The following is a 25,304-nucleotide window of genomic DNA, read 5'->3' as shown; positions in this document are numbered from 1 at the left end:
CATTTTAAACACAGCATTTTATAAAATACCTTTTCAAAACACGTCTGTACAAACCAATTTGATATACACATGACATACAGTTCTAATACATTTGTAACACAAGCATCTTATATAAATCATGTTGATATTCACAAATGACGTATAATTATTTACAAAATTCCAGCTAGCTGTGCTAGCAGTATCTCCTTTCATCACATTCTAATTCTGTTATTTTTTGAAACATCCCTTCCTGAGTAGTCTCATATTTAGCCAGCCCTTTCTTCATTTCGACCTCTGATTTTTGCAGTTTTATAACCTCATCTGAATTATCTGTTTAAAGTTTCTTCCATTTCTTCCAGCCTTTTGTTGTTTGAGTTGATATACCCCATCAGTGTTTCATTTAGTTTAACCAGGCCTGTGTGCAGTTGTCTTATGTACCCTATAGATAAAACATGATCAGGTTGATTAACTGACCCATGTTTTATCTATAGGGTACATACTCCACAAATTAGGAGCCACTATTGTACCTTTCAACCGTCCCTGATTTTTACCATCCTCGGGATTACAATTAGTCAAGAATGCCGCATGTTACAGAGTTTCATATTTATTGCTCAAAAAATGAATTCTGATGTGATGCACAATCTCAAAATAAGTGCTTCAGGGCTAAGAGCTGTGCAATCATTGTGTGCACCTTACAAGTGTTGCCCCAATAACGGAAAAGTACCTGCTTTCCTCTAGGTTACTGAAAGTCATGTCTGGAGCTTGCACTGCCTTTTGCTGAACAACTACATTACTTTTCCCAGTCAATGTTTTTTCCTCAGCTTTTGTGGCTGATTTTCCTTCAGGTCCTCTGTATTTCTTTTTTCCTGGCATTCCTGTGAGAATGACATAAAAATGTATTTGAGCCAGCAAAAAAGAAACATTTTTCACAATTTAACAACAAGCCAAGGACAGGCTCTAACTTCTTTAATGTATAAAAGTAACATCTTTATAAAACCAGCAGATAAGGGGGTGTGGTTGTAATAATGAATGTTAGGTTTTATAGCCAATGGGTGCATCAGATGTTACATGGCATTAATACTGATCAAATATTACTGCCCATTGAAGTGAGGAGGTTAGACAATAAGGTAAAGCAAAAAGTGCTCAATCTTTTTAGGAGCAATGCCATCACTGAAGACCTTTTAAGTTCCCATGGGTTGAACATCCGGTAGTTCCAATGTTCAAAGCCCTCCCCAAGATTCACAAGGCTTCTGTTAACCCACCGCTTCATCCAATAGTATCTGTAAGGGGCTGAGTAACAGAAAACATTTCTATATGGCTTGCACAAAAGATGAAATTTTATCTGAACAGCATACCCAGAATATTGAGGGATACAGCACATTTTGTACAGTCTTTATATGATTGTTTGACTGTAAATCCTGAATGTAATGAATGTTTGTTTGTTACGATGGACATAGTTTGTTCACTGTTATACCTAAGGAATATGGCTTGTTAGCCATTGAGAAATTGATTAGTCGACTCAAAGAAGCAACTCCTATAGAGGTGACAAAAACTAGTGAACTTCTTGATGTTGTACTAAGTAACAATGTTTTTATGTTTGAGAATGCTTTTTACCATCAACTTACTGGAGTAGCCATGGGTACTCCATGTGGCATTTCATATGCCAACTTGGTATTGGAATTTTGGGAAGAAGAGGTAATGTTTAATACATCATTCAAATGGAAAACATCTTTGAAATATTATGTTCATTTTGTGGAAGATGATTTTATGCTGTGGGGGGGTACCCATGATGAATTAAAAGAATTCACATTGTATTTAGAAAGTACTATGGATTTTTTGAGAGTCAATGTAGTCAGTTCTTATGAGGTCATTGATTTTCTAGATGTACAACTATATAAAAATAATAATAGTAAGACAGAGACGACTTTATATAGGAAGGATTGCTGGAAAAATAATCTCTTGCTATCTGATAGTATGCATCCCAAACGTCTTTTTGAAAACATAGCCATGGGGCGGTTTTATAGAGTGTCTAGACTTTGTACAAATGAAGGAGATTTCCAACAGAAGTCAAATGAGTTAGCCCGTAATTTTAGTAGGAGAGGTTATAAGGAAGACATCATACAAGAAGCATATAACTGGTGTATGACAGAGTAAATGAAGCAAAACCTTGTTTTTCTGATAAGGCAAATACTCCACAGCAAAGGAAAGCATTAGATGTACAACCTATTCGGGTACAATAAAGTACAGCAATAATATTGGAGGCATATGTAATATTATCAAACAAAACAGGCAAACATCACTAACTGATGATAAGATCAGGGATATAATTACAAAGCAATCCAGATTTTGTTTTAGAAGACATAAGAACTTAAAAGATTTACTATGCTCTGATAAAAATCACAGCAAAAAGTATGGAAGTACACGTCAAGGTACTTATCAGTGTAGACATTGTAAAGCTTGCCAGTATGTAAGACCTGACAATTTATTTGTACATCCAGTAACTCAAAAGGAGTATTCTTTACAGTGTTATGCAGATTGTCATACAACAGATGTAATATATTTATGTCAATGCAAAGATTGCTGTTCATTTTATGTAGGCAAGACGAACTGTAAATTGAAGAATAGGATTTGCAGCACATCTGCTATACGACTGAAAAATGAAAGCAATGCTACATACTAACATGTTAGCAAATATAGCACGCTTACTTTTCACTTTATGGTACTTCAAGTAATAAATGCTTCCAAGTGAGGGGGGATTTATGTAATTTAACCGAGTACTATAAGTCTAAGTGGATAATTGAATTATCAGCTCATAGGTCTCCAGGAATGAATGGTAATGTTCCTATAAAACCTGCCCTGAGAATGAGGCAGATTAATTACTGAGTTTTCATTGGCTAAAGGAGAAATTAAATGGCTTGAGTTTTATTTTGTGAGATGTCTGAAGAAGGGTTATTGTAACCTGAAAGCGCTTGCATTTGATTTATTTGTTTTCTCAAAGAAGTGTTTTATTAAAAATGTCCACTGGCCTTCTCTGCTGAGTTTCTGTTTTCACACTGGGAGAGCTAGAATTAAACTGTTACTCAATGTGCAGCCATCTTATAAGTCTGGTAGAACTACAATTATTGATGTAAAATGGCCAAATCATATTATTAGAATTATTGCACACAATTTTTTACCAGAAACTGTACGAAGGAAGAGTAGAAAACAGCATGCATACAGTTAGATAAAAGGCAAAGGAAAATACAGTTCTGAGACTTTTAAAACAACTCAAATATTCATTGAAGTCCAAGAGGGTAACATCTTGCATAAAAAGAAGTGGAAAGAACAACACAATGTAATCTGATGGTTGAGGGTGAGTCAGGCAGTGTGAGAAGGCAGTTTTACTTTGAAAGAGTGGTAGATATATGATATAATTTTCTTGATGTTGTGGGGTCAGAAATAAGAATGGCTTCAAGATGGGTTCATTTTTGCCTCCTCATCTGCCAACCATAAGCCCCCCCCCCTAGCTTTGGTCCCATTCAGTCCCTGTCTATGGCATATTGGTCACTAACTCAGTGAAGCCCCAACTGGAGGACACCATCATCCAGGCAGAAATTGAGGTGGTTTGATCCTGGCCATTTGCAGTCTGTAGATTATCAGCTTTTGTCTACAACTGATAAATGAATGCCTCACAGCAGCCTCTGAGAATCCTGACTAGCACCCTGACACTCTACAGCTCAGCTCCTGGCTCTCTGTTACACTTAACTGCCAAACTCACACCCTGAGGGCAGTGGTGCTGACATGCCTGCAGATAGCAGGCCTTTTCCATATATGACCTAGCTCCACCCCCTTGGTGGCTGACATAGATCACCCGTGATACTGTGGGAACCAATTCTGCCCTCTCCTAGCATGTGTGAGTGTGTGTGTGTGTGTGTGTGTGTGTGTGTGTGTGTGTGTGTGTGTGTGTGTGTGTGTGTATGTATGTATGCGTGTATGCGTGTATGTGTGTATGCGCGCGTGTGTGTTTGTGTGCTGCCATCACCAGCCTAGTAGTCCTAATAACCAAATCATGCTCCTGAAGGTGGAAGCGCTAAAGATGGCGACTCATTCCCACCCTTGTCCACTCAGTTCTTCTATCACCTGAGCTACTACTTGAATCTGGGTCATGTCAGTCATATTTAGGGCTTTATCCCTCTGTCCATGGAGCCTGGACTAGATTGTATGTTTTCTTATTGCAAACCTCAGCATTGAATAAAAAGAACAGAAGAACGTCAAAATATATTCACTAGGACATAATATAACAAACCATGATTTGTGGCATGGAGATCAAAGTAATGTCTGCCTGGTGCTGTCAGAGTTTTCTTCTTCATTTCTAACCTGTATTGTCACTGTACAGAATAACCTCTCCAAATGTCCATAGAGCAGTCATGGAGTCATGACGCTGGTATGAACCTTTCATGCAAAAACATTTAGGGGACAATCCCCAGATTTGTAAGTTTGTTTTCAACAAGTCCCAGCAAGTGGACTTGCATCCTTCAAAAAATGTACTGCAGCTTTAAGCAGTTTTGGAATGATGTAACTTATAGGAATAACAGGACATGATGGGGGAATATAGAAATGCATTTATTTTGATTTTTACATGGAGCCAGCCATTATCTAATGTGGTAGCCAAAAAGTTACTTACGACTTTAAAAATGATGCTGGATTTAAATACAGGGTTGTGTAAAGTTGCATGTAACAAATTCATAGCATGTTTTTCTTTTATTACCATATATTTATGTTGGTTATCACATTTTAATTAATGCCATTCATTTTCTTAACAATATTTAATGCTGTTCTGAAATAAATTAATTATTTCAGAAATGTTAGCAGCTGTACTTTGTTAACAAAGAAACCAAATGCAGATATTAGTTTACATGTTAGTATTCTTGTCTCTTACTAAATACAAAATGCTATAATTGAACAAAAGCTTCATTGACCATCAATGCTTGGAAACTGTTTAATAAGAGCATCAGATCTGTCCCATAACTATTTCTTAAATAGTCTGGAAAAACAAAACAATAGCCCTGAATTCACTACTTCCAGATAATTTGTGATGTAAAAGTAGACATATCCTTGGCCTAAGGTAGCCTAGATGACATCATGAATGCAGTTTTGGTAAATTGCTTCAGTCATTAGATAGGAGAAGTATTAGCTGAGAGACTGAAAGGATGTGATATGGGAAACCTTGGTTAGGTACCTCAAATTCTCCAGGGATTGTACCAAACGTGTCTTCCATGTGGCAAGAGGATAGTGGATCAGTAGGTTAGAAAATGAGTCATGTTATGTAGTATTGTGGATTTCAGAAATGTAGGAGTCATCTTCCCAATGTACAGGACACAAGCAAGGTTACTTCTTGAGTACAAAGCACATACATGGGGTATACCGAAAGAGGAGTGGATTACAGAGGTGCATCATGGGGTCATTCCTCTGTTGTGCAGATCACTGCTAAGACCACAGCTAAGTAATGCATACAGGCCTAGAGGCCAGTCTGGCCAAAATAAATTAATTTGGTACAAAGCATACAATCAGGGTCTAAATGTTGAAGAGTATGAAGGGACTGAGGTATGAGTAGGGACATAGTCTGTTCTGGATATTTATAATAAGTAAAATAATAAAAAGGGGGTATGATGTGGACCAAAAGTATTGTCTTTCAAAAAATGGGAAGCTGGAGCTCAAGATGACAAATATAGGGGAGAAGATTAATAAAAAGGGGGGTATGATGTGGACCTAAAGCATTGTCTGTCAACAAATGGGAAGCTGGAGCTCAAGATGACAAAGATAGGGGAGAAGATTAATAAAAAGGGGGCATGATGTGGACCTAAAGCATTGTCTGTCAACAAATGGGGAGATGGAGCTCAAGATGACAAAGATAGGGGAGAAGATTAATAAAAAGGGGGGTATGATGTGGACCTAAAACATTGTCTGTCACAAATGGGAAGATGGAGCTCAAGATGACAAAGATAGGGGAGAAGATTAATAAAAAGGGGGTATGATGTGGACCTAAAGCATTGTCTGTCAACAAATGGGGAGATGGAGCTCAAGATGACAAAGATAGGGGAAAAGATTAATAAAAAGGGGGGTATGATGTGGACCTAAAGCATTGTCTGTCAACAAATGGGAAGATGGAGCTCAAGATGACAAAGATAGGGGAGAAGATTGAATGGGTGGCAAATGCAAAGGGATGTTTCATGTCAGACCTGAGAAAATAGTATTTTGCACAAAAGGGCAGTAGGACCCTGGAAAGTATTGCCTGAGGCAGTGTGACCATCACATGGGGTTCAAAATTGCTTGGAAAAGAGCAAACCAAAGATGAGACAAAGTAGGGACAACTGTGTGGACATGACCTAGAAAGATGGACTGAACTCAAAAGACAAGGGAACTTTTTCTCTTGCTCTGTTTACATGTTTGCATTTGTAAAGCAACACTGCATAAAGTGAGAAAATGGTTCCCCTGCTAAGGCTACTTCCTAGTCCTGCCCCTGTACACCGATTACTATAACTTGTGCTGCAGCCTATGATCACACAATATTGGTGATTCCTGTCCATAAAAGAGTGCAACAAACAGAGATCTTCTGCCCTGTTGTTAGTGTCATCTGCCTGTGCACATTCTACGTGGCTTTACACACACAGAGGCTTTCAAAATCTGTCTCCAGCATGTCTTGTTCAGCACTGAACTGGCACCTCTGTTCTGCCTTATAAGCACTCATATGCTGTTAAGTTAAAACATCTAGGTAGTGCAGGCAGTCTGACCTTGCACCTTCTGTATTACCTCTGCTTATGAAAAGGACATCTGAGTCCTACAGAATGAATTCCAGATATGGATGCTGTCGACATCATGGCAGGAGAGACATGCATTACACAGAGGTTGGAGGTTTTTTATTATTATATTTTGCCATCATGAGTCTCTTCATGCTGCATTATTTGTTGTACATGGTCTTGGGAGAAGGACAGACCAAGTATAATGTTCCCCCCACACATACACAACTTCTTTGCTGTCATATGAGTCTTGAAGCATAAACGGTAACTCAAACAAGGAGAATCCAGGCTCCCAGGCCAGCATTCTCACTCCATGGCAAGTTCCAGAATTCCAGGCCAGCACAAGCAATCCATGACAAAGACCAAGATAACTGGCCAATATCCTCATTCCATAACAAAGACCTGGATTGCAGGCCAGCATTATTATTATTCCATGAAAATGCACATTTCATGGAGAAAGGAATCAGCTGCAGCTTGTAAATGTTGGGATGGTGGTGGGGTAAGAACTCAGTGATACTGCACTGTAACTGTGCTATAAGTAATTTAATTCATGGAGTCACTGCTTTGCACTTAGGAGATGTGAATGTGTCTAATGTACATAAATGATTTTGTTAAATATGTTAATGTTTACATTATAATAAACTACATGAATGGTTATTTAAAATTTAAGGGACTTTTGCTAATAATGACAGACTATAGTGAGCTGTACTGTTCACAGCTTTGTCCATGTAAGTCCTGCTAACTTGCTTCATTTGTCCTCATTTGTTACAGCTCACAGTGGCACCGAGGATACTGCCAACTACTCTGCGAATAGCTGATTTTGCAGGAAACCTTCTGACAGAAATCTACCCAATGACATTTGGACATAAACCACAGTTAAGGTAAAGTTTCAGGGATAAATAAGAACAGAGCATACACGCTGATATGTAATGTTCATTGCACTTCTGTTTATTTAGCATTTGTTAACCATGGTATAGTATTGAAATAAGAACAGAGCATGCACGCTGATATGTAATGTTCATTGCACTTCTGTTCATTTAACATCTGTTAACCATGGTACAGTATTGATCCACAGGAATCTTTTAGAAACTCAGCCCAGGAGTATTGTCTGGTTACGTAACTTCCTCAAAGTCACACAGCAGGCAAATGGAGTCAACGCCTGGACCACAGGAAGCAGCTTGTTAATAGCTCATAGCCTTAATCCTCTGTGTTAGCTGCCACCATACCTCTTCCTGTTTCTAGCAGTTTCTACCTTTCAGACTAATCATTCTTGCATGAATCCACTTTAACACACTCCTTTTGATTTTCCATGAATGGCACTTTACAGTTACTTCACCCTAGAGACCACCTGGCCCTTTCTAGATGCCTCAGACATGTGGTGGGAGGCAGCTAACTTTAGAACTTTAGATCTGTTGAACCTGAAGATGGACATTGTTCATTTCATGTCACTCAAACTTGATCTCCATCAGGGAGGACTTCAACCCCCCCCCCATTCAGGTGAACATTAGGTTTTCCAGAGAGCTGCGAGGTTTGTGAAACAATTTATTTCCCCAAATTCAAGGAATACCATAGCTCATTAATGATAACTGATAAAACTATAAAGTTGATTTGTTTCAGATACCCCCGGCCCACACATACACACACACACACACACACACACACACACACACACACACACACACACACACACACACCACAGTACTTCTGGTCCCTCCTAATTTAGGTCCTTTAAGAACCACTTGATGTCTTCTCTCCCCTAAACAAAACATTACCATGAATTATTCCAGACTTTTCCAGACATGAGCACCCCCCAAAACTCTACTCCCAATCTTGAACACTTTATGGGCCATTCTAGATATCTCATAGGTTTCCCACCCTCCTCTAATAATTTTTAATTGTTCACTGACTACTTAAATAAAAGTTGACACCCTGTGTTTGAGATATCAGGATGAGTATGCTGGGGGGCAGACAGTGTGGCAGAAGTGAATAAGTAAGTGTCGGTCATCACAGTCACATGGTAGGCACAAACAACTAGAAATCAGTGGCAATACGAGTCTTACCAGTGTGGGTAGCAGTGAAAATGATAGCAGCTACTGGATCAGCAGTGGACAGAGGTGGCAACGAACGTGGAATCAGCGATATGAGTAATGTTGGATATATAGCCGGCAGTGAATATAGTATCACCATTGGTACAGCGTTGGAAGAGAGCAGAATACGTGTGAAGATGCTCACCTATTCACTATTGGGTGAGCTGGCAGTGAATGAAATGTCACCTACGGATGCAACTATCCTAGAGTTTTAATAAAATTGTCCCAGCTAATTGGAACCGTCTTCCCACAACACTGAGAAAGATAATGGATTATTCCCACTTCAGAAAAAAATAGTTATTCTGATCATTTTAAACAATCTTATTGCTACAACTTTAAAGATAATAGATAAAAGCCTTCATCACTTTTGGACCACAGAATGACATTAATAAACTGAAGTTCTGTTTATTTTTTTATTTATCCTTTCTTGATCAGGTTAGTCCAACTAGGTCAGTGGCCTCATTTCAAAGGAAGCTCGAGATGACATTCATACTGACTAAGGGAAATTTGATCAGGACACAGAGGAAATTCCCATACTATTTTTGATAAGTGTTGTGGGATCTTTTACATCCACCTGATTATTTATTTATTTATCTAAATTTGTTTACCGAGATAGAACATTGACCAATTACAGGCTCAGCCTGGGTATATAATAACAGACATGATAACTTCTGTCACAAGTTAAATTAAAAAATTGAGTTTTTTGTGATCAACTTAACTAGACCCTTATCAACCATGTTACACAAAATATTAACATGTGAACATACCACTAACCTATTATGACAGAGTACATTGGCACCACTTCACAAAAGGGGGTTCACATCAGACCCAAACAATTTTAGGCTCATCAGGCTAACCACACTAGAGTCAGAGGACCTACTTTTGTGACATGTGGTGTGTGCATCCAGGTGTCTATTAGGAGGAGATGGTGGATTTTAAAAATAACAAGATTCTTTCAAATGGTAACAGCAGCATCTAACAGTGCATACTGCTTGTCTTAACCTTGTTAAGATATTCTACACAATCCCACGGAATGTTGAGCCAGAAGTTATTTAATGGTTAAGCAACAAGACCCAACAAGTCAAAGTGAGAGAGCGTACTGTTTGTCCCAAAAATAGATTATTGTGGTGTCTCACAGAGCTCTGTAAAGGGGACACTTTGTTTTAGACATTCTTCTCAGACACAGAATTGAGAAATAGGCTACGGATAAGCAATTATGCTGAAAACTACAATGTGAGTAGCATAATTATATCAATAAACGATGACAAAATTTTCCAAGATCATCTATAAAAAATGCACCAGTAAAGACCTCACCATTAATGCTAATAAATGTACAATCATGAAACTTAACAAAAAGGAGAATTTATGATTACAAATTAAATGGTCAAATCATAGGAACACAGAATCATTAAAGATGGAGGAGGAATAGTAGACAGTAACTCCTGGAAGGCTTTTTGTAAGCCGAGGCGCTAGAGACTGCTTTACATCAAAGCTGGTGACCTGGTTTGCTTGTGGATTATTTTATTTTAGGAATTTAAAATCACCTGACCTGTTACTGAGTACAGTTCAAACATGCCACTTGAAAAAACTTGAAAAGGTACAATGATTCCTTACTAGAAAAGTCATATGGTTGGAATATTTAACTATTCAGAAAGGCTTCAGAAGTTGTCATAGACTGTTTCTTATAGGTCACTAAGGTGATTTCTGCCTCATCTATAATGCAATATCTGGGTTGCTTCTGTTTGAAAGTCTGTGTCTGAAATACCCCAAAGGGAGACATCTCATGATCCAGGGAATATAATACAAAAATATATAAAAAAGTGGCAGATATGTTGCACAACGACTTCCACGATTATGGAATAAGCTTTATCTTACAATCAAAAAAGTCAGTCATTAACTTCCTTCAAAAGTAATATTGAAATTCCAGTCCAGTAGCATAGAAGAATGAAGCCCTGACTGCAACCCAGATGACCTGAGTTTGATTAGCAGCTCAGGTGACTGATAGGCTATCAGGGAGAATGTCCAAGTCTAGTGTGTGTGTGTGTGAGTGTGTGTGTGTGTGTGTGTGTGTGTGTGTGTGTGTGTGTGTGTGTGTGTGTGTGTGTGTGTGTGTGTGTGTGTGTGTGTGTGTGTGTGTGTGTGTGTGTGTGTGTGTGTGTGTGTACGTGTGTGTGTGTGTGTGTGTGTGTGTGTGTGTGTGCATGTGTGTGCATGCCTGCGTGTGTGTGTGTGTGGGGGGGGGGGTGGACCATGGTAACCATCTCCCTCTACTGGAGTTTTGGTGGAAGCCATAACTCAGAGAGATGACATTAGGCTGGGGGCAGGAAGAAAGACCACAGTTGGCTAACATGTAGACCCGCAAGGGAGGTGCATGTTTAAGCTACTCCTGATTGCCAGCCCAGCATAATGGTGTCAGCAGCACTTAGGGGTGGGGCTTGGGGCGAAAACACATTATAACAAAAAAATAAACTTTTAATTACTGCATCAACCAATTAAAGAAACTCCAACTTAAATTAAAACAAACAACAGCAATAAATAGTAATAAAAACATTCAAAGCTGGATCATATGCTCAGTAAAAATGACTCACCAGTCAGATAAACAATAAAGAGTCTTAGAAACTATTTTGAAGTCCCGCAAAGTGCAAAGATATTGCAAAGAAACTGTCTGCCTCACGGCCAAATCAGTCTTCAGTGACACAAGGGTAGTAAATGAAATAGTAAGACAGTCTCCTTATTGGAGGTAAAAAGTCCAAAGGCAGATAACATGGCAGACCAAATGTCTCAAGAGCAGAGATAAAATCTGTACTTACTCAACAAAATCACCCTTCTGTATAATTCCTAACCAGGGAACTGTTAGTACATCAGTTTTCTTACCTAGATATATGGGTTATGTTTATTTAAAGCATTCATTTCTGTTTCTTATAGTCTCTTGGCAATCAACCACACCATCTGCTTTCCTTCATGCTCACCAGTTTCTCCATTACTCACAGTACTTCTGCCCATTTCTTTTTGCTTTGCTCTGTTATGAGACAACTGTGGCTAGTTTAGCAGAAGTGCATTGTGGGTTTGCACATCTCTCATCATGGTACCCTACATCACACTACCTGGCCACCTTTGGAGTTCAGAATATGGATTGTGGGTTTCCACATCCCCTCTTATCATGGTACCCTACATCACACTACCTGGCCACCTTTGGAGTTCAGAATATGGATTGTGGGTTTCCACATCCCCTCTTATCATGGTACCCTACATCACACTACCTGACCACCTTTGGACCTCAGAATATGGATTGTGGGTTTCCACATCCCCTCTCATCATGGTACCCTACATCACACTACCTGACCACCTTTGGAGCTCAGAATATGGATTGTGGGTTTCCACATCCCCTCTTATCATGGTACCCTACATCACACTACCTGGCCACCTTTGGACCTCAGAATATGGATTGTGGGTTTGCACATCTCTCATCATGGTACCCTACATCACACTACCTGACCACCTTTGGAGCTCCGAATATGGATTATGGGTTTCCACATCCCCTCTTATCATGGTACCCTACATCACACTACCTGACCACCTTTGGACCTCAGAATATGGATTATGGGTTTCCACATCCCCTCTTATCATGGTACCCTACATCACACTACCTAACCACCTTTGGAGCTCCGAATATGGATTATGGGTTTCCACATCCCCTCTTATCATGGTACCCTACATCACACTACCTGACCACCTTTGGAGTTCAGAATATGGATTGTGGGTTTCCACATCCACTCTCATCATGGTACCCTACATCACACTACCTGACCACCTTTGGAGCTCCGAATATGGATTATGGGTTTCCACATCCCCTCTTATCATGGTACCCTACATCACACTACCTGACCACCTTTGGACCTCAGAATATGGATTATGGGTTTCCACATCCCCTCTTATCATGGTACCCTACATCACACTACCTAACCACCTTTGGAGCTCCGAATATGGATTATGGGTTTCCACATCCCCTCTTATCATGGTACCCTACATCACACTACCTGACCACCTTTGGAGTTCAGAATATGGATTGTGGGTTTCCACATCCCCTCTCATCATGGTACCCTACATCACACTACCTGACCACCTTTGGAACTTCGAATATGGATTATGGGTTTCCACATCCCCTCTTATCATGGTACCCTACATCACACTACCTAACCACCTTTGGAGTTCAGAATATGGATTGTGGGTTTCCACATCCACTCTCATCATGGTACCCTACATCACACTACCTGACCACCTTTGGAGCTCCAAATATGGATTATGGGTTTCCACATCCCCTCTTATCATGGTACCCTACATCACACTACCTGACCACCTTTCGACCTCAGAATATGGATTATGGGTTTCCACATCCCCCTCATCATGGTACCCTACATCACACTACCTGACCACCTTTGGAGTTCAGAATATGGATTGTGGGTTTCCACATCCCCCTCATCATGGTACCCTACATCACACTACCTGGCCACCTTTGGAGCTCAGAATATGGATTGTGGGTTTCCACATCCCCCTCATCATGGTACCCTACATCACACTACCTGGCCACCTTTGGACCTCAGAATATGGATTGTGGGTTTCCACATCCCCCTCATCATGGTACCCTACATCACACTACCTGACCACCTTTGGAGCTCCGAATATGGATTATGGGTTTCCACATCCCCTCTTATCATGGTACCCTACATCACACTACCTGACCACCTTTGGACCTCAGAATATGGATTGTGGGTTTCCACATCCTCCTCATCATGGTACCCTACATCACACTACCTGACCACCTTTGGAGCTCCGAATATGGATTATGGGTTTCCACATCCCCTCTTATCATGGTACCCTACATCACACTACCTGACCACCTTTGGAGCTCAGAATATGGATTGTGGGTTTCCACATCCCCTCTCATCATGGTACCCTACATCACACTACCTGACCACCTTTGGAGCTCCAAATATGGATTATGGGTTTCCACATCCCCTCTTATCATGGTACCCTACATCACACTACCTGACCACCTTTGGAGCTCAGAATATGGATTGTGGGTTTCCACATCCCCCTCATCATGGTACCCTACATCACACTACCTGGCCACCTTTGGACCTCAGAATATGGATTGTGGGTTTCCACATCCCCTCTCATCATGGTACCCTACATCACACTACCTGACCACCTTTGGAGTTCAGAATATGGATTATGGGTTTCCACATCCCCTCTTATCATGGTACCCTACATCACACTACCTGACCACCTTTGGAGCTTCGAATATGGATTATGGGTTTCCACATCCCCTCTTATCATGGTACCCTACATCACACTACCTGACCACCTTTGGAGCTCCGAATATGGATTATGGGTTTCCACATCCCCTCTTATCATGGTACCCTACATCACACTACCTGGCCACCTTTGGAGTTCAGAATATGGATTGTGGGTTTCCACATCCCCCTCATCATGGTACCCTACATCACACTACCTGACCACCTTTGGAGCTCAGAATATGGATTGTGGGTTTCCACATCCCCCTCATCATGGTACCCTACATCACACTACCTGGCCACCTTTGGACCTCAGAATATGGATTGTGGGTTTCCACATCCCCTCTCATCATGGTACCCTACATCACACTACCTGACCACCTTTGGAGTTCAGAATATGGATTATGGGTTTCCACATCCCCTCTTATCATGGTACCCTACATCACACTACCTGGCCACCTTTGGACCTCAGAATATGGATTGTGGGTTTCCACATCCCCCTCATCATGGTACCCTACATCACACTACCTGACCACCTTTGGAGTTCAGAATATGGATTGTGGGTTTCCACATCCCCCTCATCATGGTACCCTACATCACACTACCTGACCACCTTTGGAGCTCAGAATATGGATTGTGGGTTTCCACATCCCCCTCATCATGGTACCCTACATCACACTACCTGGCCACCTTTGGACCTCAGAATATGGATTGTGGGTTTCCACATCCCCCTCATCACGGTACCCTACATCACACTACCTGACCACCTTTGGAGTTCAGAATATGGATTGTGGGTTTCCACATCCCCTCTTATCATGGTACCCTACATCACACTACCTGGCCACCTTTGGACCTCAGAATATGGATTGTGGGTTTCCACATCCCCTCTTATCATGGTACCCTACATCACACTACCTGACCACCTTTGGACCTCAGAATATGGATTGTGGGTTTCCACATCCCCCTCATCATGGTACCCTACATCACACTACCTGACCACCTTTGGAGCTCAGAATATGGATTGTGGGTTTCCACATCCCCTCTTATCATGGTACCCTACATCACACTACCTGACCACCTTTGGACCTCAGAATATGTATTGTGGGTTTCCACATCCCCTCTTATCATGGTACCCTACATCACACTACCTGACCACCTTTGGACCTCAGAATATGGATTGTGGGTTTCCACATCTCCTCTTATCATGGTACCCTACATCACACTACCTAACCACCTTTGGACCTCAGAATATGGATTGTGGGTTTCCACATCCCCCTCATCATGGTACCCTACATCACACTACCTGACCACCTTTCGACCTCAGAATATGGATTGTGGGTTTCCACATCCCCTCTCATCATGGTACCCTACATCACACTACCTGACCACCTTTGGACCTCAGAATATGGATTGTGGGTTTCCACATCCCCCTCATCATGGTACCCTACATCACACTACCTAACCACCTTTGGAGTTCAGAATATGGATTGTGGGTTTCCACATCCCCTCTTATCATGGTACCCTACATCACACTACCTGACCACCTTTGGACCTCAGAATATGGATTGTGGGTTTCTACATCCCCCTCATCATGGTACCCTACATCATACTACCTGACCACCTTTGGAGCTCAGAATATGGATTGTGGGTTTCCACATCCCCTCTTATCATGGTACCCTACATCACACTACCTGACCACCTTTGGACCTCAGAATATGGATTGTGGGTTTCCACATCCCCTCTTATCATGGTACCCTACATCACACTACCTGACCACCTTTGGACCTCAGAATATGGATTGTGGGTTTCCACATCTCCTCTTATCATGGTACCCTACATCACACTACCTAACCACCTTTCGACCTCAGAATATGGATTGTGGGTTTCCACATCCCCCTCATCATGGTACCCTACATCACACTACCTGACCACCTTTCGACCTCAGAATATGGATTGTGGGTTTCCACATCCCCTCTCATCATGGTACCCTACATCACACTACCTGACCACCTTTGGACCTCAGAATATGGATTTTGGGTTTCCACATCTCCTCTCATCATGGTACCCTACATTACACTACCTGACCAGCTTTGGACCTCAGAATATGGATTGTGAGTTTCCACATCCCCCTCATCATGGTACCCTACATCACACTACCTGACCACCTTTCGACCTCAGAATATGGATTGTGGGTTTCCACATCCCCTCTTATCATGGTACCCTACATCACACTACCTGACCACCTTTGGACCTCAGAATATGGATTGTGGGTTTCCACATCCCCCTCATCATGGTACCCTACATCACACTACCTGACCACCTTTCGACCTCAGAATATGGATTGTGGGTTTCCACATCCCCTCATATCATGGTACCCTACATCACACTACCTGACCACCTTTCGACTTCAGAATATGGATTGTGGGTTTCCACATCCTCCTCATCATGGTACCCTACATCACACTACCTAACCACCTTTGGAGTTCAGAATATGGATTGTGGGTTTCCACATCCCCTCTTATCATGGTACCCTACATCACACTACCTGACCACCTTTGGACCTCAGAATATGGATTGTGGGTTTCCACATCCCCTCTTATCATGGTACCCTACATCACACTACCTGACCACCTTTGGACCTCAGAATATGGATTGTAGGTTTCCAGATCCCCTCTCCTCATGGTACCCTACATCACACTACCTGACCAACTTTGGACCTCAGAATATGGATTGTGGGTTTCCACATCCCCTCTTATCATGGTACCCTACATCACACTACCTGACCACCTTTGGACTTCAGAATATGGATTGTGGGTTTCCACATCCCCTCTTATCATGGTACCCTACATCACACTACCTGACCACCTTTCGACCTCAGAATATGGATTGTGGGTTTCCACATCTCCTCTTATCATGGTACCCTACATCACACTACCTGATCACCTTTGGACCTCAGAATATGGATTGTGGGTTTCCACATCCCCCTCATCATGGTACCCTACATCACACTACCTGACCACCTTTGGACCTCAGAATATGGATTGTGGGTTTCCACATCCCCCTCATCATGGTACCCTACATCACACTACCTGACCACCTTTGGAGCTCAGAATATGGATTGTGGGTTTCCACATCCCCTCTTATCATGGTACCCTACATCACACTACCTGACCACCTTTGGACCTCAGAATATGTATTGTGGGTTTCCACATCCCCTCTTATCATGGTACCCTACATCACACTACCTGACCACCTTTGGACCTCAGAATATGGATTGTGGGTTTCCACATCTCCTCTTATCATGGTACCCTACATCACACTACCTAACCACCTTTGGACCTCAGAATATGGATTGTGGGTTTCCACATCCCCCTCATCATGGTACCCTACATCACACTACCTGACCACCTTTCGACCTCAGAATATGGATTGTGGGTTTCCACATCCCCTCTCATCATGGTACCCTACATCACACTACCTGACCATCTTTGGACCTCAGAATATGGATTGTGGGTTTCCACATCTCCTCTCATCATGGTACCCTACATCACACTACCTGACCAGCTTTGGACCTCAGAATATGGATTGTGAGTTTCCACATCCCCCTCATCATGGTACCCTACATCACACTACCTGACCACCTTTGGACCTCAGAATATGGATTGTGGGTTTCCACATCCCCCTCATCATGGTACCCTACATCACACTACCTAACCACCTTTGGAGTTCAGAATATGGATTGTGGGTTTCCACATCCCCTCTTATCATGGTACCCTACATCACACTACCTGACCACCTTTGGACCTCAGAATATGGATTGTGGGTTTCCACATCCCCCTCATCATGGTACCCTACATCACACTACCTGACCACCTTTGGAGCTCAGAATATGGATTGTGGGTTTCCACATCCCCTCTTATCATGGTACCCTACATCACACTACCTGACCACCTTTGGACCTCAGAATATGGATTGTGGGTTTCCACATCCCCTCTTATCATGGTACCCTACATCACACTACCTGACCACCCTTGGACCTCAGAATATGGATTGTGGGTTTCCACATCTCCTCTTATCATGGTACCCTACATCACACTACCTAACCACCTTTCGACCTCAGAATATGGATTGTGGGTTTCCACATCCCCCTCATCATGGTACCCTACATCACACTACCTGACCACCTTTCGACCTCAGAATATGGATTGTGGGTTTCCACATCCCCTCTCATCATGGTACCCTACATCACACTACCTGACCACCTTTGGACCTCAGAATATGGATTGTGGGTTTCCACATCTCCTCTCATCATGGTACCCTACATCACACTACCTGACCAGCTTTGGACCTCAGAATATGGATTGTGAGTTTCCACATCCCCCTCATCATGGTACCCTACATCACACTACCTGACCACCTTTCGACCTCAGAATATGGATTGTGGGTTTCCACATCCCCTCTTATCATGGTACCCTACATCACACTACCTGACCACCTTTGGACCTCAGAATATGGATTGTGGGTTTCCACATCCCCTCATATCATGGTACCCTACATCACACTACCTGACCACCTTTCGACTTCAGAATATGGATTGTGGGTTTCCACATCCTCCTCATCATGGTACCCTACATCACACTACCTAACCACCTTTGGAGTTCAGAATATGGATTGTGGGTTTCCACATCCCCTCTTATCATGGTACCCTACATCACACTACCTGACCACCTTTGGACCTCAGAATATGGATTGTGGGTTTCCACATCCCCTCTTATCATGGTACCCTACATCACACTACCTGACCACCTTTGGACCTCAGAATATGGATTGTAGGTTTCCAGATCCCCTCTCCTCATGGTACCCTACATCACACTACCTGACCAACTTTGGACCTCAGAATATGGATTGTGGGTTTCCACATCCCCTCTTATCATGGTACCCTACATCACACTACCTGACCACCTTTGGACTTCAGAATATGGATTGTGGGTTTCCACATCCCCTCTTATCATGGTACCCTACATCACACTACCTGACCACCTTTCGACCTCAGAATATGGATTGTGGGTTTCCACATCTCCTCTTATCATGGTACCCTACATCACACTACCTGATCACCTTTGGACCTCAGAATATGGATTGTGGGTTTCCACATCCCCCTCATCATGGTACCCTACATCACACTACCTGACCACCTTTGGAGTTCAGAATATGGATTGTGGGTTTCCACATCCCCTCTTATCATGGTACCCTACATCACACTACCTGACCTCCTTTGGAGCTCAGAATATGGATTGTGGGTTTCCACATCTCCCTCATCATGGTACCCTACATCACACTACCTAACCACCTTTGGACCTCAGAATATGGATTGTGGGTTTCCACATCCCTCTTATCATGGTTTTCTGCATCAGACTATCTGACCTCCTTTGAAGTTTAGAATATGGAGCAGCAGATCCTCATATTCTTTTACTTTGTTGTTTATGTGCAGAAAGCCAACATTTAACTCATAACTCTATGTATCTCCTGAGCTTTGTTACAATTGTTCTTCAGACTCTCCAGATCCCCCCCCCCCCCGGCAGTCAGTTCAAGAGCTGCAGTATTCCAGTCTTGGACCCTGCATAACAATTCCATTATTATTATTTTTTTTCTGGAGAATATTATCAATTATTCCATTTCACTTAAGTGTTACCTCTTCTCTGGATGATGCCCATTCAACTTATATTCAATCCAGCTATGAAGAAGTCATGGACATGTGTTAACCAACAAAATTTCAAATGCTTATTGATATGTTCCTTACTATTTGTTATGAAGGCTACAAATGGGAGTTAGTGTCCAGGGTGTAATCTTTACTACATGCCTCCACAGAAAAGATCAAGTCTTTGCAGCAGTAAAGTCTTTGGTTTGAGAATATCTTCAGCATTAAACACCTGATTCTGCCCAAGGATATCCTAATGCCTGTTTGTGTGCTGTGCAACTTCACTTACCTTGGCTTACACAGACACTTGCTGTGGGTGCAAAACTCTGCAGCCAGGGTTTTGACTGGAGTATTTCATTTTGAGGAGGTCTACCTTTGTTCTCTGAGGTCTCACTGTGGCTGCCAGTAGCTCTGAGGACATCACTTGAAATTGTCCCTTATCACACTCTACACATGTTGAGCCCATACCTCTCAACCTCTTAGAGCAAGAAATCTGGACAAAGCCATAAATAATGGGGGACAAAGGCCCAAAAATAGGGACAGAGCTATAAATAATTGCTCCTATAAACTTAGAAAATTGATATAATAACATGTTTTGCATTAGCATGAATCTTCTGAAGAGTATGAAGTCTGAAACTCAAATGTGTTTATTTATTTTATATTTGTTTAGCGGGAGAGTGCAACTGGGCAGGTTCCCCATTTTCAGCAGAGGCCTGGGGAGAAAAGCTCCAAAACAGTGCAATAGTAACAATACAGAAATAGTCGCATATATCTGCAAAATTATACATTGGAATAACAAAAGAGTAGATTATCATACAGCATAAGGTTGGCAATAAAAATGTTACATACACAATAACGCTTAAGAAAATTAAATTTAGAAGTTTTAAGAGAGAAATTCTTTCTAGAATTTAGGATGAAGGGTAGGAGAGAGTAAAATAAAGTTTTAGCTTCTTAGGAAAATAAGATATTTAGGAGGACATGGACCCATGCTCCCTAGGGTATGATTTAGATAAATGGAGCACTTGACAAATAGATAATTTAGTGTATGTATGTATATGTATGGAGTATGTGCAGAAGGTTTTTTATGAGTCATCTAGGATACATTATAATATTGGATCTAGTGGGGGGTTAACCTGGGTCTGAGCAATTACATTCTCCATGAGCTGGTTAGGTAGGACTGGAGGAGGGTTTTAAAGTTATGTTTATTATCTAGCATCTAGATTTCTAAAGGAAGTTGATATTTTTGCAATGGTACTAGAGTAGAGGGAGTCACCTGAACTATTTTTGCTTTTGGATATTTCAACTAATGCTTTGTTGGTGGATCTTAGGGGATGGTTATTAGTGTAGTGGTTAAGTAGGCCTTGCAGGGTTGGAGTTTGATTGTAAGCAAGGTGGGACCTGAAAGCTGATTCAGTAGAAAACTTAGCTATTTTGTTATAACAGCTGGTTAATTTGTTTGTCTCCTTTGTTTAAGTTAGTTAGTTCAGGAGAAGCATAGAGTAGTGTGGAGAGTAGGTGGGTTTTTGTGATGATGGCTGTACTGTTATTAGTGAGGTAGTTTTTGGATCTGTATAGGGTGCCATGTTTTTTTATGGACTTTAGTTATAGTTTGTGCTATATGTTTGTCGAATTTCATGTCGTTATCTATAATAACACCTAATGTCCATCACTATCACCTAACACCAAATGTCTGTCATTATTTTCTGACTTCAGTCCTAATGTCACCTCAGTGATTTTCCAGAAAACCACAGATTTTATGAGGAGCAGACAAAAAAATATGAGTAAAAAATCTGGCCATTCTGCACAAAGCTGGAAAGTTGAGAGGTATGGCTGAGTCCTGTCTATTTGAAAGATCCTTACTGCCACATTTGTCAGCATCACCCAGCTGAATGGAAGCATAAAAAACCAGAAACACCACGACAGAAGCAGCAATGAGAGGCAAACTTGAAATGATGAAAAAACAAAGCATTATTAGTAAAACTAGCATTGTTATAATGCAGAAAGCTTCTAACAGCCTCAACTCCATAATGGTGGGGGATACATGTATATAATGATATCACGTCCATTGTAAAAATAATGTTCCTATTGGGGTCAAAAGAACCTTCCTGAATGTAGGTACTGAATTTCATTAAAAAATCCCAAGAATCTTTAATGAATGAATCTTGGTGATGTAAAATAGGCCCCAATACAGCATCAAGGATTAAAGAAATTCCTTCAGTAATGGAATGAGGTGAAGACACTATTGGCCTGAAGGCTGGATCCTCCAAGTTTTTGTGGGTTTTGGGTATACCAAAAATGACCCCAATTCTGGGGTCTTCCACCACACAAAATTCGTAAACTTCTAATGTGATGTCACCTGACATGAGGGCATCATAAAGGAGAGAATGAATAAACCGCTGTCTTCGTTGAATTTCAAAAAAAGAAATAACCTCATATTCATCACAATTATTCAAAATCTCTAACATTTTGGTGTTATAACTGTCTTGTTTCATTATTACAATATTACCCCCTTTATCACTTTTCATATATAGAACTAAATTTGGCATATTTAATGCATGATATTCCTGTCATTGACAAGGCATTAATCAAGCCATCTTTTTACACACCTAAATTACAGCATACCATCAGGGTGTTTGAAGACTTATGTATCCAAGACGTTACTCATTTGTTAGAGCACAAACGTAAAATTGTTAACAACTTGGACATTGATGAAAAGAGAGCATTACACCATTTACAGGCTTCAAACAGTGAATTTAGATATATGAAAAGTGATAAAGGGGGTAATATTGTAATAATGAAATAAGACAGTTATAATACCAAAATGTTAGAGATTTTGAATAATTGTGATGAATATGAGGTTATTTCTTTTTTTGAAATTCAACGAAGACAGCGGTTTATTCATTCTCTCCTTTATGATGCCCTCATGTCAGGTGACATCACATTAGAAGTTTACGAATTTTGTGTGGTGGAAGACCCCAGAATTGGGGTCATTTTTGGTATACCCAAAACCCACAAAAACTGGAGGATCCAGCCTTCAGGCCAATAGTGTCTTCACCTCATTCCATTACTGAAGGAATTCTTTAATCCTTGATGCTGTATTGGGGCCTATTTACATCACCAAGATTCATTCATTAAAGATTCTTGGGATTTTTAATGAAATTCAGTACCTACATTCAGGAAGGTTCTTTGACAATAGGAACATTATTTTTACAATGGACGTGATATCATTATATACATGTATCCCCCACCATTATGGAGTTGAGGCTGTTAGAAGCTTTCTGCATTATAACAATGCTAGTTTTACTAATAATGCTTTGTTTTTTCATCATTTCAAGTTTGCCTCTCATTGCTGCTTCTGTCGTGGTGTTTCTGGTTTTTTGTGTTGACTAGGCTTTTTGGTGGATTATGAATGGAAGCATACCTCTGGTCTGCTCCTCATAAAATTTATGGTTTTATAGCGAATCACTGAGGATCAAAATCACTAAATAAAATACACTTGAGTTTCAGACTTTATATCATTCAGAAAATGCACACTAACACAAAACCTGTTATTCTTGCAAATTTCTAAGTTTGTAAGAGTGATACTCAAACTCTGTCCCTATTTTTGGGCCTCTGTCCCTCCATTAATTTAGGTTTTGTCCAGATTTCTTGTGCTAAAAGATGGAGGAGTATGGGGAAAGATATCTTACAATTCCCAGAACTTGTAACAAAATTCCTCGTAACTCTGTTTGCTTGTACTGTACCTGTCCTGTGAAATTCATATTTTTTTATGGACATCAGCCTGATATTCTGAGGCTTCCTTTAGGTTTCAGAAGGGCTCTTTAGTTTATCAGGTGCATCTTGTTTTATATATATATATATATATATATATATATATATATATATATATATATATATACACACACACATATCCCTGTTTGTTTAAACATTAGTGATGTACAGTATTTACGCCTAAGTTATGTATCTGTTGAAAGCATGCCTTTAACTCATTTTCTTTATTTTTCTTAATTCCTTCACATTGCAACAGCGCAGACTCCTTTTTAGCGTGTTACAGACAGAGGGATCCTGCTTACTTTCTGTTTCATTTTCAGTTCCTTTTTGTTGCGCAGACCTAGGCAAAATAATTTTTCTTTTGCCTCACAACACTGGTCACCACTGAGGCACTACCGGCTGCTTTCCTAATTTTTTTTTTCTATCACGTCCTACATATCTTTACTCCGTACCTCAGTCCTTGCTTCTTCTTTTTATTTGACTTTCTCTGGAATCATGAACTATCATTTTTTGTTTTAGCAGCCTCTGAATGAGAGTAAGGCCTTCCGGTTTCTTTAATCATTAGGGAGCTTTCTTGCACATCTGTAGGAAATTAATTTGATGCCCAGGGTCCTTGCTTCACCCCGGCCCAATGTCAGCAGTACCCCCCCTCCCAGTGCAAGCTCTGCCCACCAGTCCAATCTGTAAGTCAAATACCAAGTAATGATTAATCATCTACTGCTACAATATAGATTCTGAGGAATGCATTTACAACTTTTAAGGTTTACAATGGAAACATTTTTTTCGCACCTGCAATGGGTCCCTGAAGCTATTTCAGATACTCTTCCCCCTCCCAACTTTAACTCTGCTGAGGGTTCTCTCACTCTGTTCCTTCTGCTGTGGAATTCCCTTACTGCCTGGGTAGGCAGTCATGTTAGGGAACTTCTGAGGATATTCAACCCCCCTCCCCAGTGCTGTTAATTCTGCTGGGATCGTCTAATCCCTCTTTTACTTCTGACACAGGTACTCTGTCTTCATTAGTTCAGCTGAGGTCCCGCTGCTTTTGTCATATTACTGGGGGCCTGTAACTCCATTAATTCTTCTGTAGACTTGCAGGCTCCAGTATCTGTCTTGGTGCACATCTTAGCACTTTTAATCCTTAAAGATGTCCCCCATAAGTGTGCAGTCCATCCTGGCAGCTCCCAAAGGAACAGCGTACAATAAGCTGCAAAAGCAGATCAAATTGCAAGGCAGTAATAAGGAAACAAGTAAATGGAGACAACAGTACACATTTTTAAATTTACACAGCACACTTAATTGAGAAAATTAAGTCCCAGCTTTTTCATTTCTATACTAATGTGGGAGACGATATGAGTACCTAAACACAATCAAGCAAGCTAATGAATTTGATGCTTGTGTTTCTTACTACATCGCCTGCCTTGATGAGAGAGCGGACACTCCACAAAATGTTTGTGCACTGCCACTGTGCCTGCCTTCAGTGAACTCCACAGAAGTGGAAACCACACCATCCAGTTCTAACATCTTCATAAGCAACATACAAGTAAAGGACTTCTCCAGACATTATTACAAAGATCATATATCTGGCAGAAACTTTGACACTACTAAGTCAGTACTAGGCTGGATCTTAACTAACCATCCAAATACCCCACAAACCTCTAGCATCTACCCGTCAGTCTCAGTGATCACCTCCCTACTTTTC

General features: G+C 41.1%; 1 protein-coding gene across 1 annotated transcript in view; it reads left to right on the top strand.

Moving 5' to 3' along the window:
* Nucleotides 1-25,304, top strand: part of PODNL1 (podocan like 1) — a 906,607-nt gene that overhangs the window by 498,502 nt on the left and 382,801 nt on the right. Inside the window, exon 5 of the mRNA XM_044057733.1 lies at nt 7,527-7,636. Coding sequence (XP_043913668.1) covers nt 7,527-7,636 — 110 coding nt within the window. The remainder of the gene's footprint in view (nt 1-7,526; nt 7,637-25,304) is intronic.

Source organism: Protopterus annectens, chromosome 15.part0, assembly GCF_019279795.1.
Source record: "Protopterus annectens isolate FY-2018-M chromosome 15.part0, PAN1.0, whole genome shotgun sequence".
Taxonomy (NCBI): Eukaryota; Metazoa; Chordata; order Ceratodontiformes; family Protopteridae; genus Protopterus; species Protopterus annectens.
The sequence above is the reverse complement of the archived record's forward strand: the minus strand, read 5'-3'. Positions and strand labels throughout refer to the sequence as shown.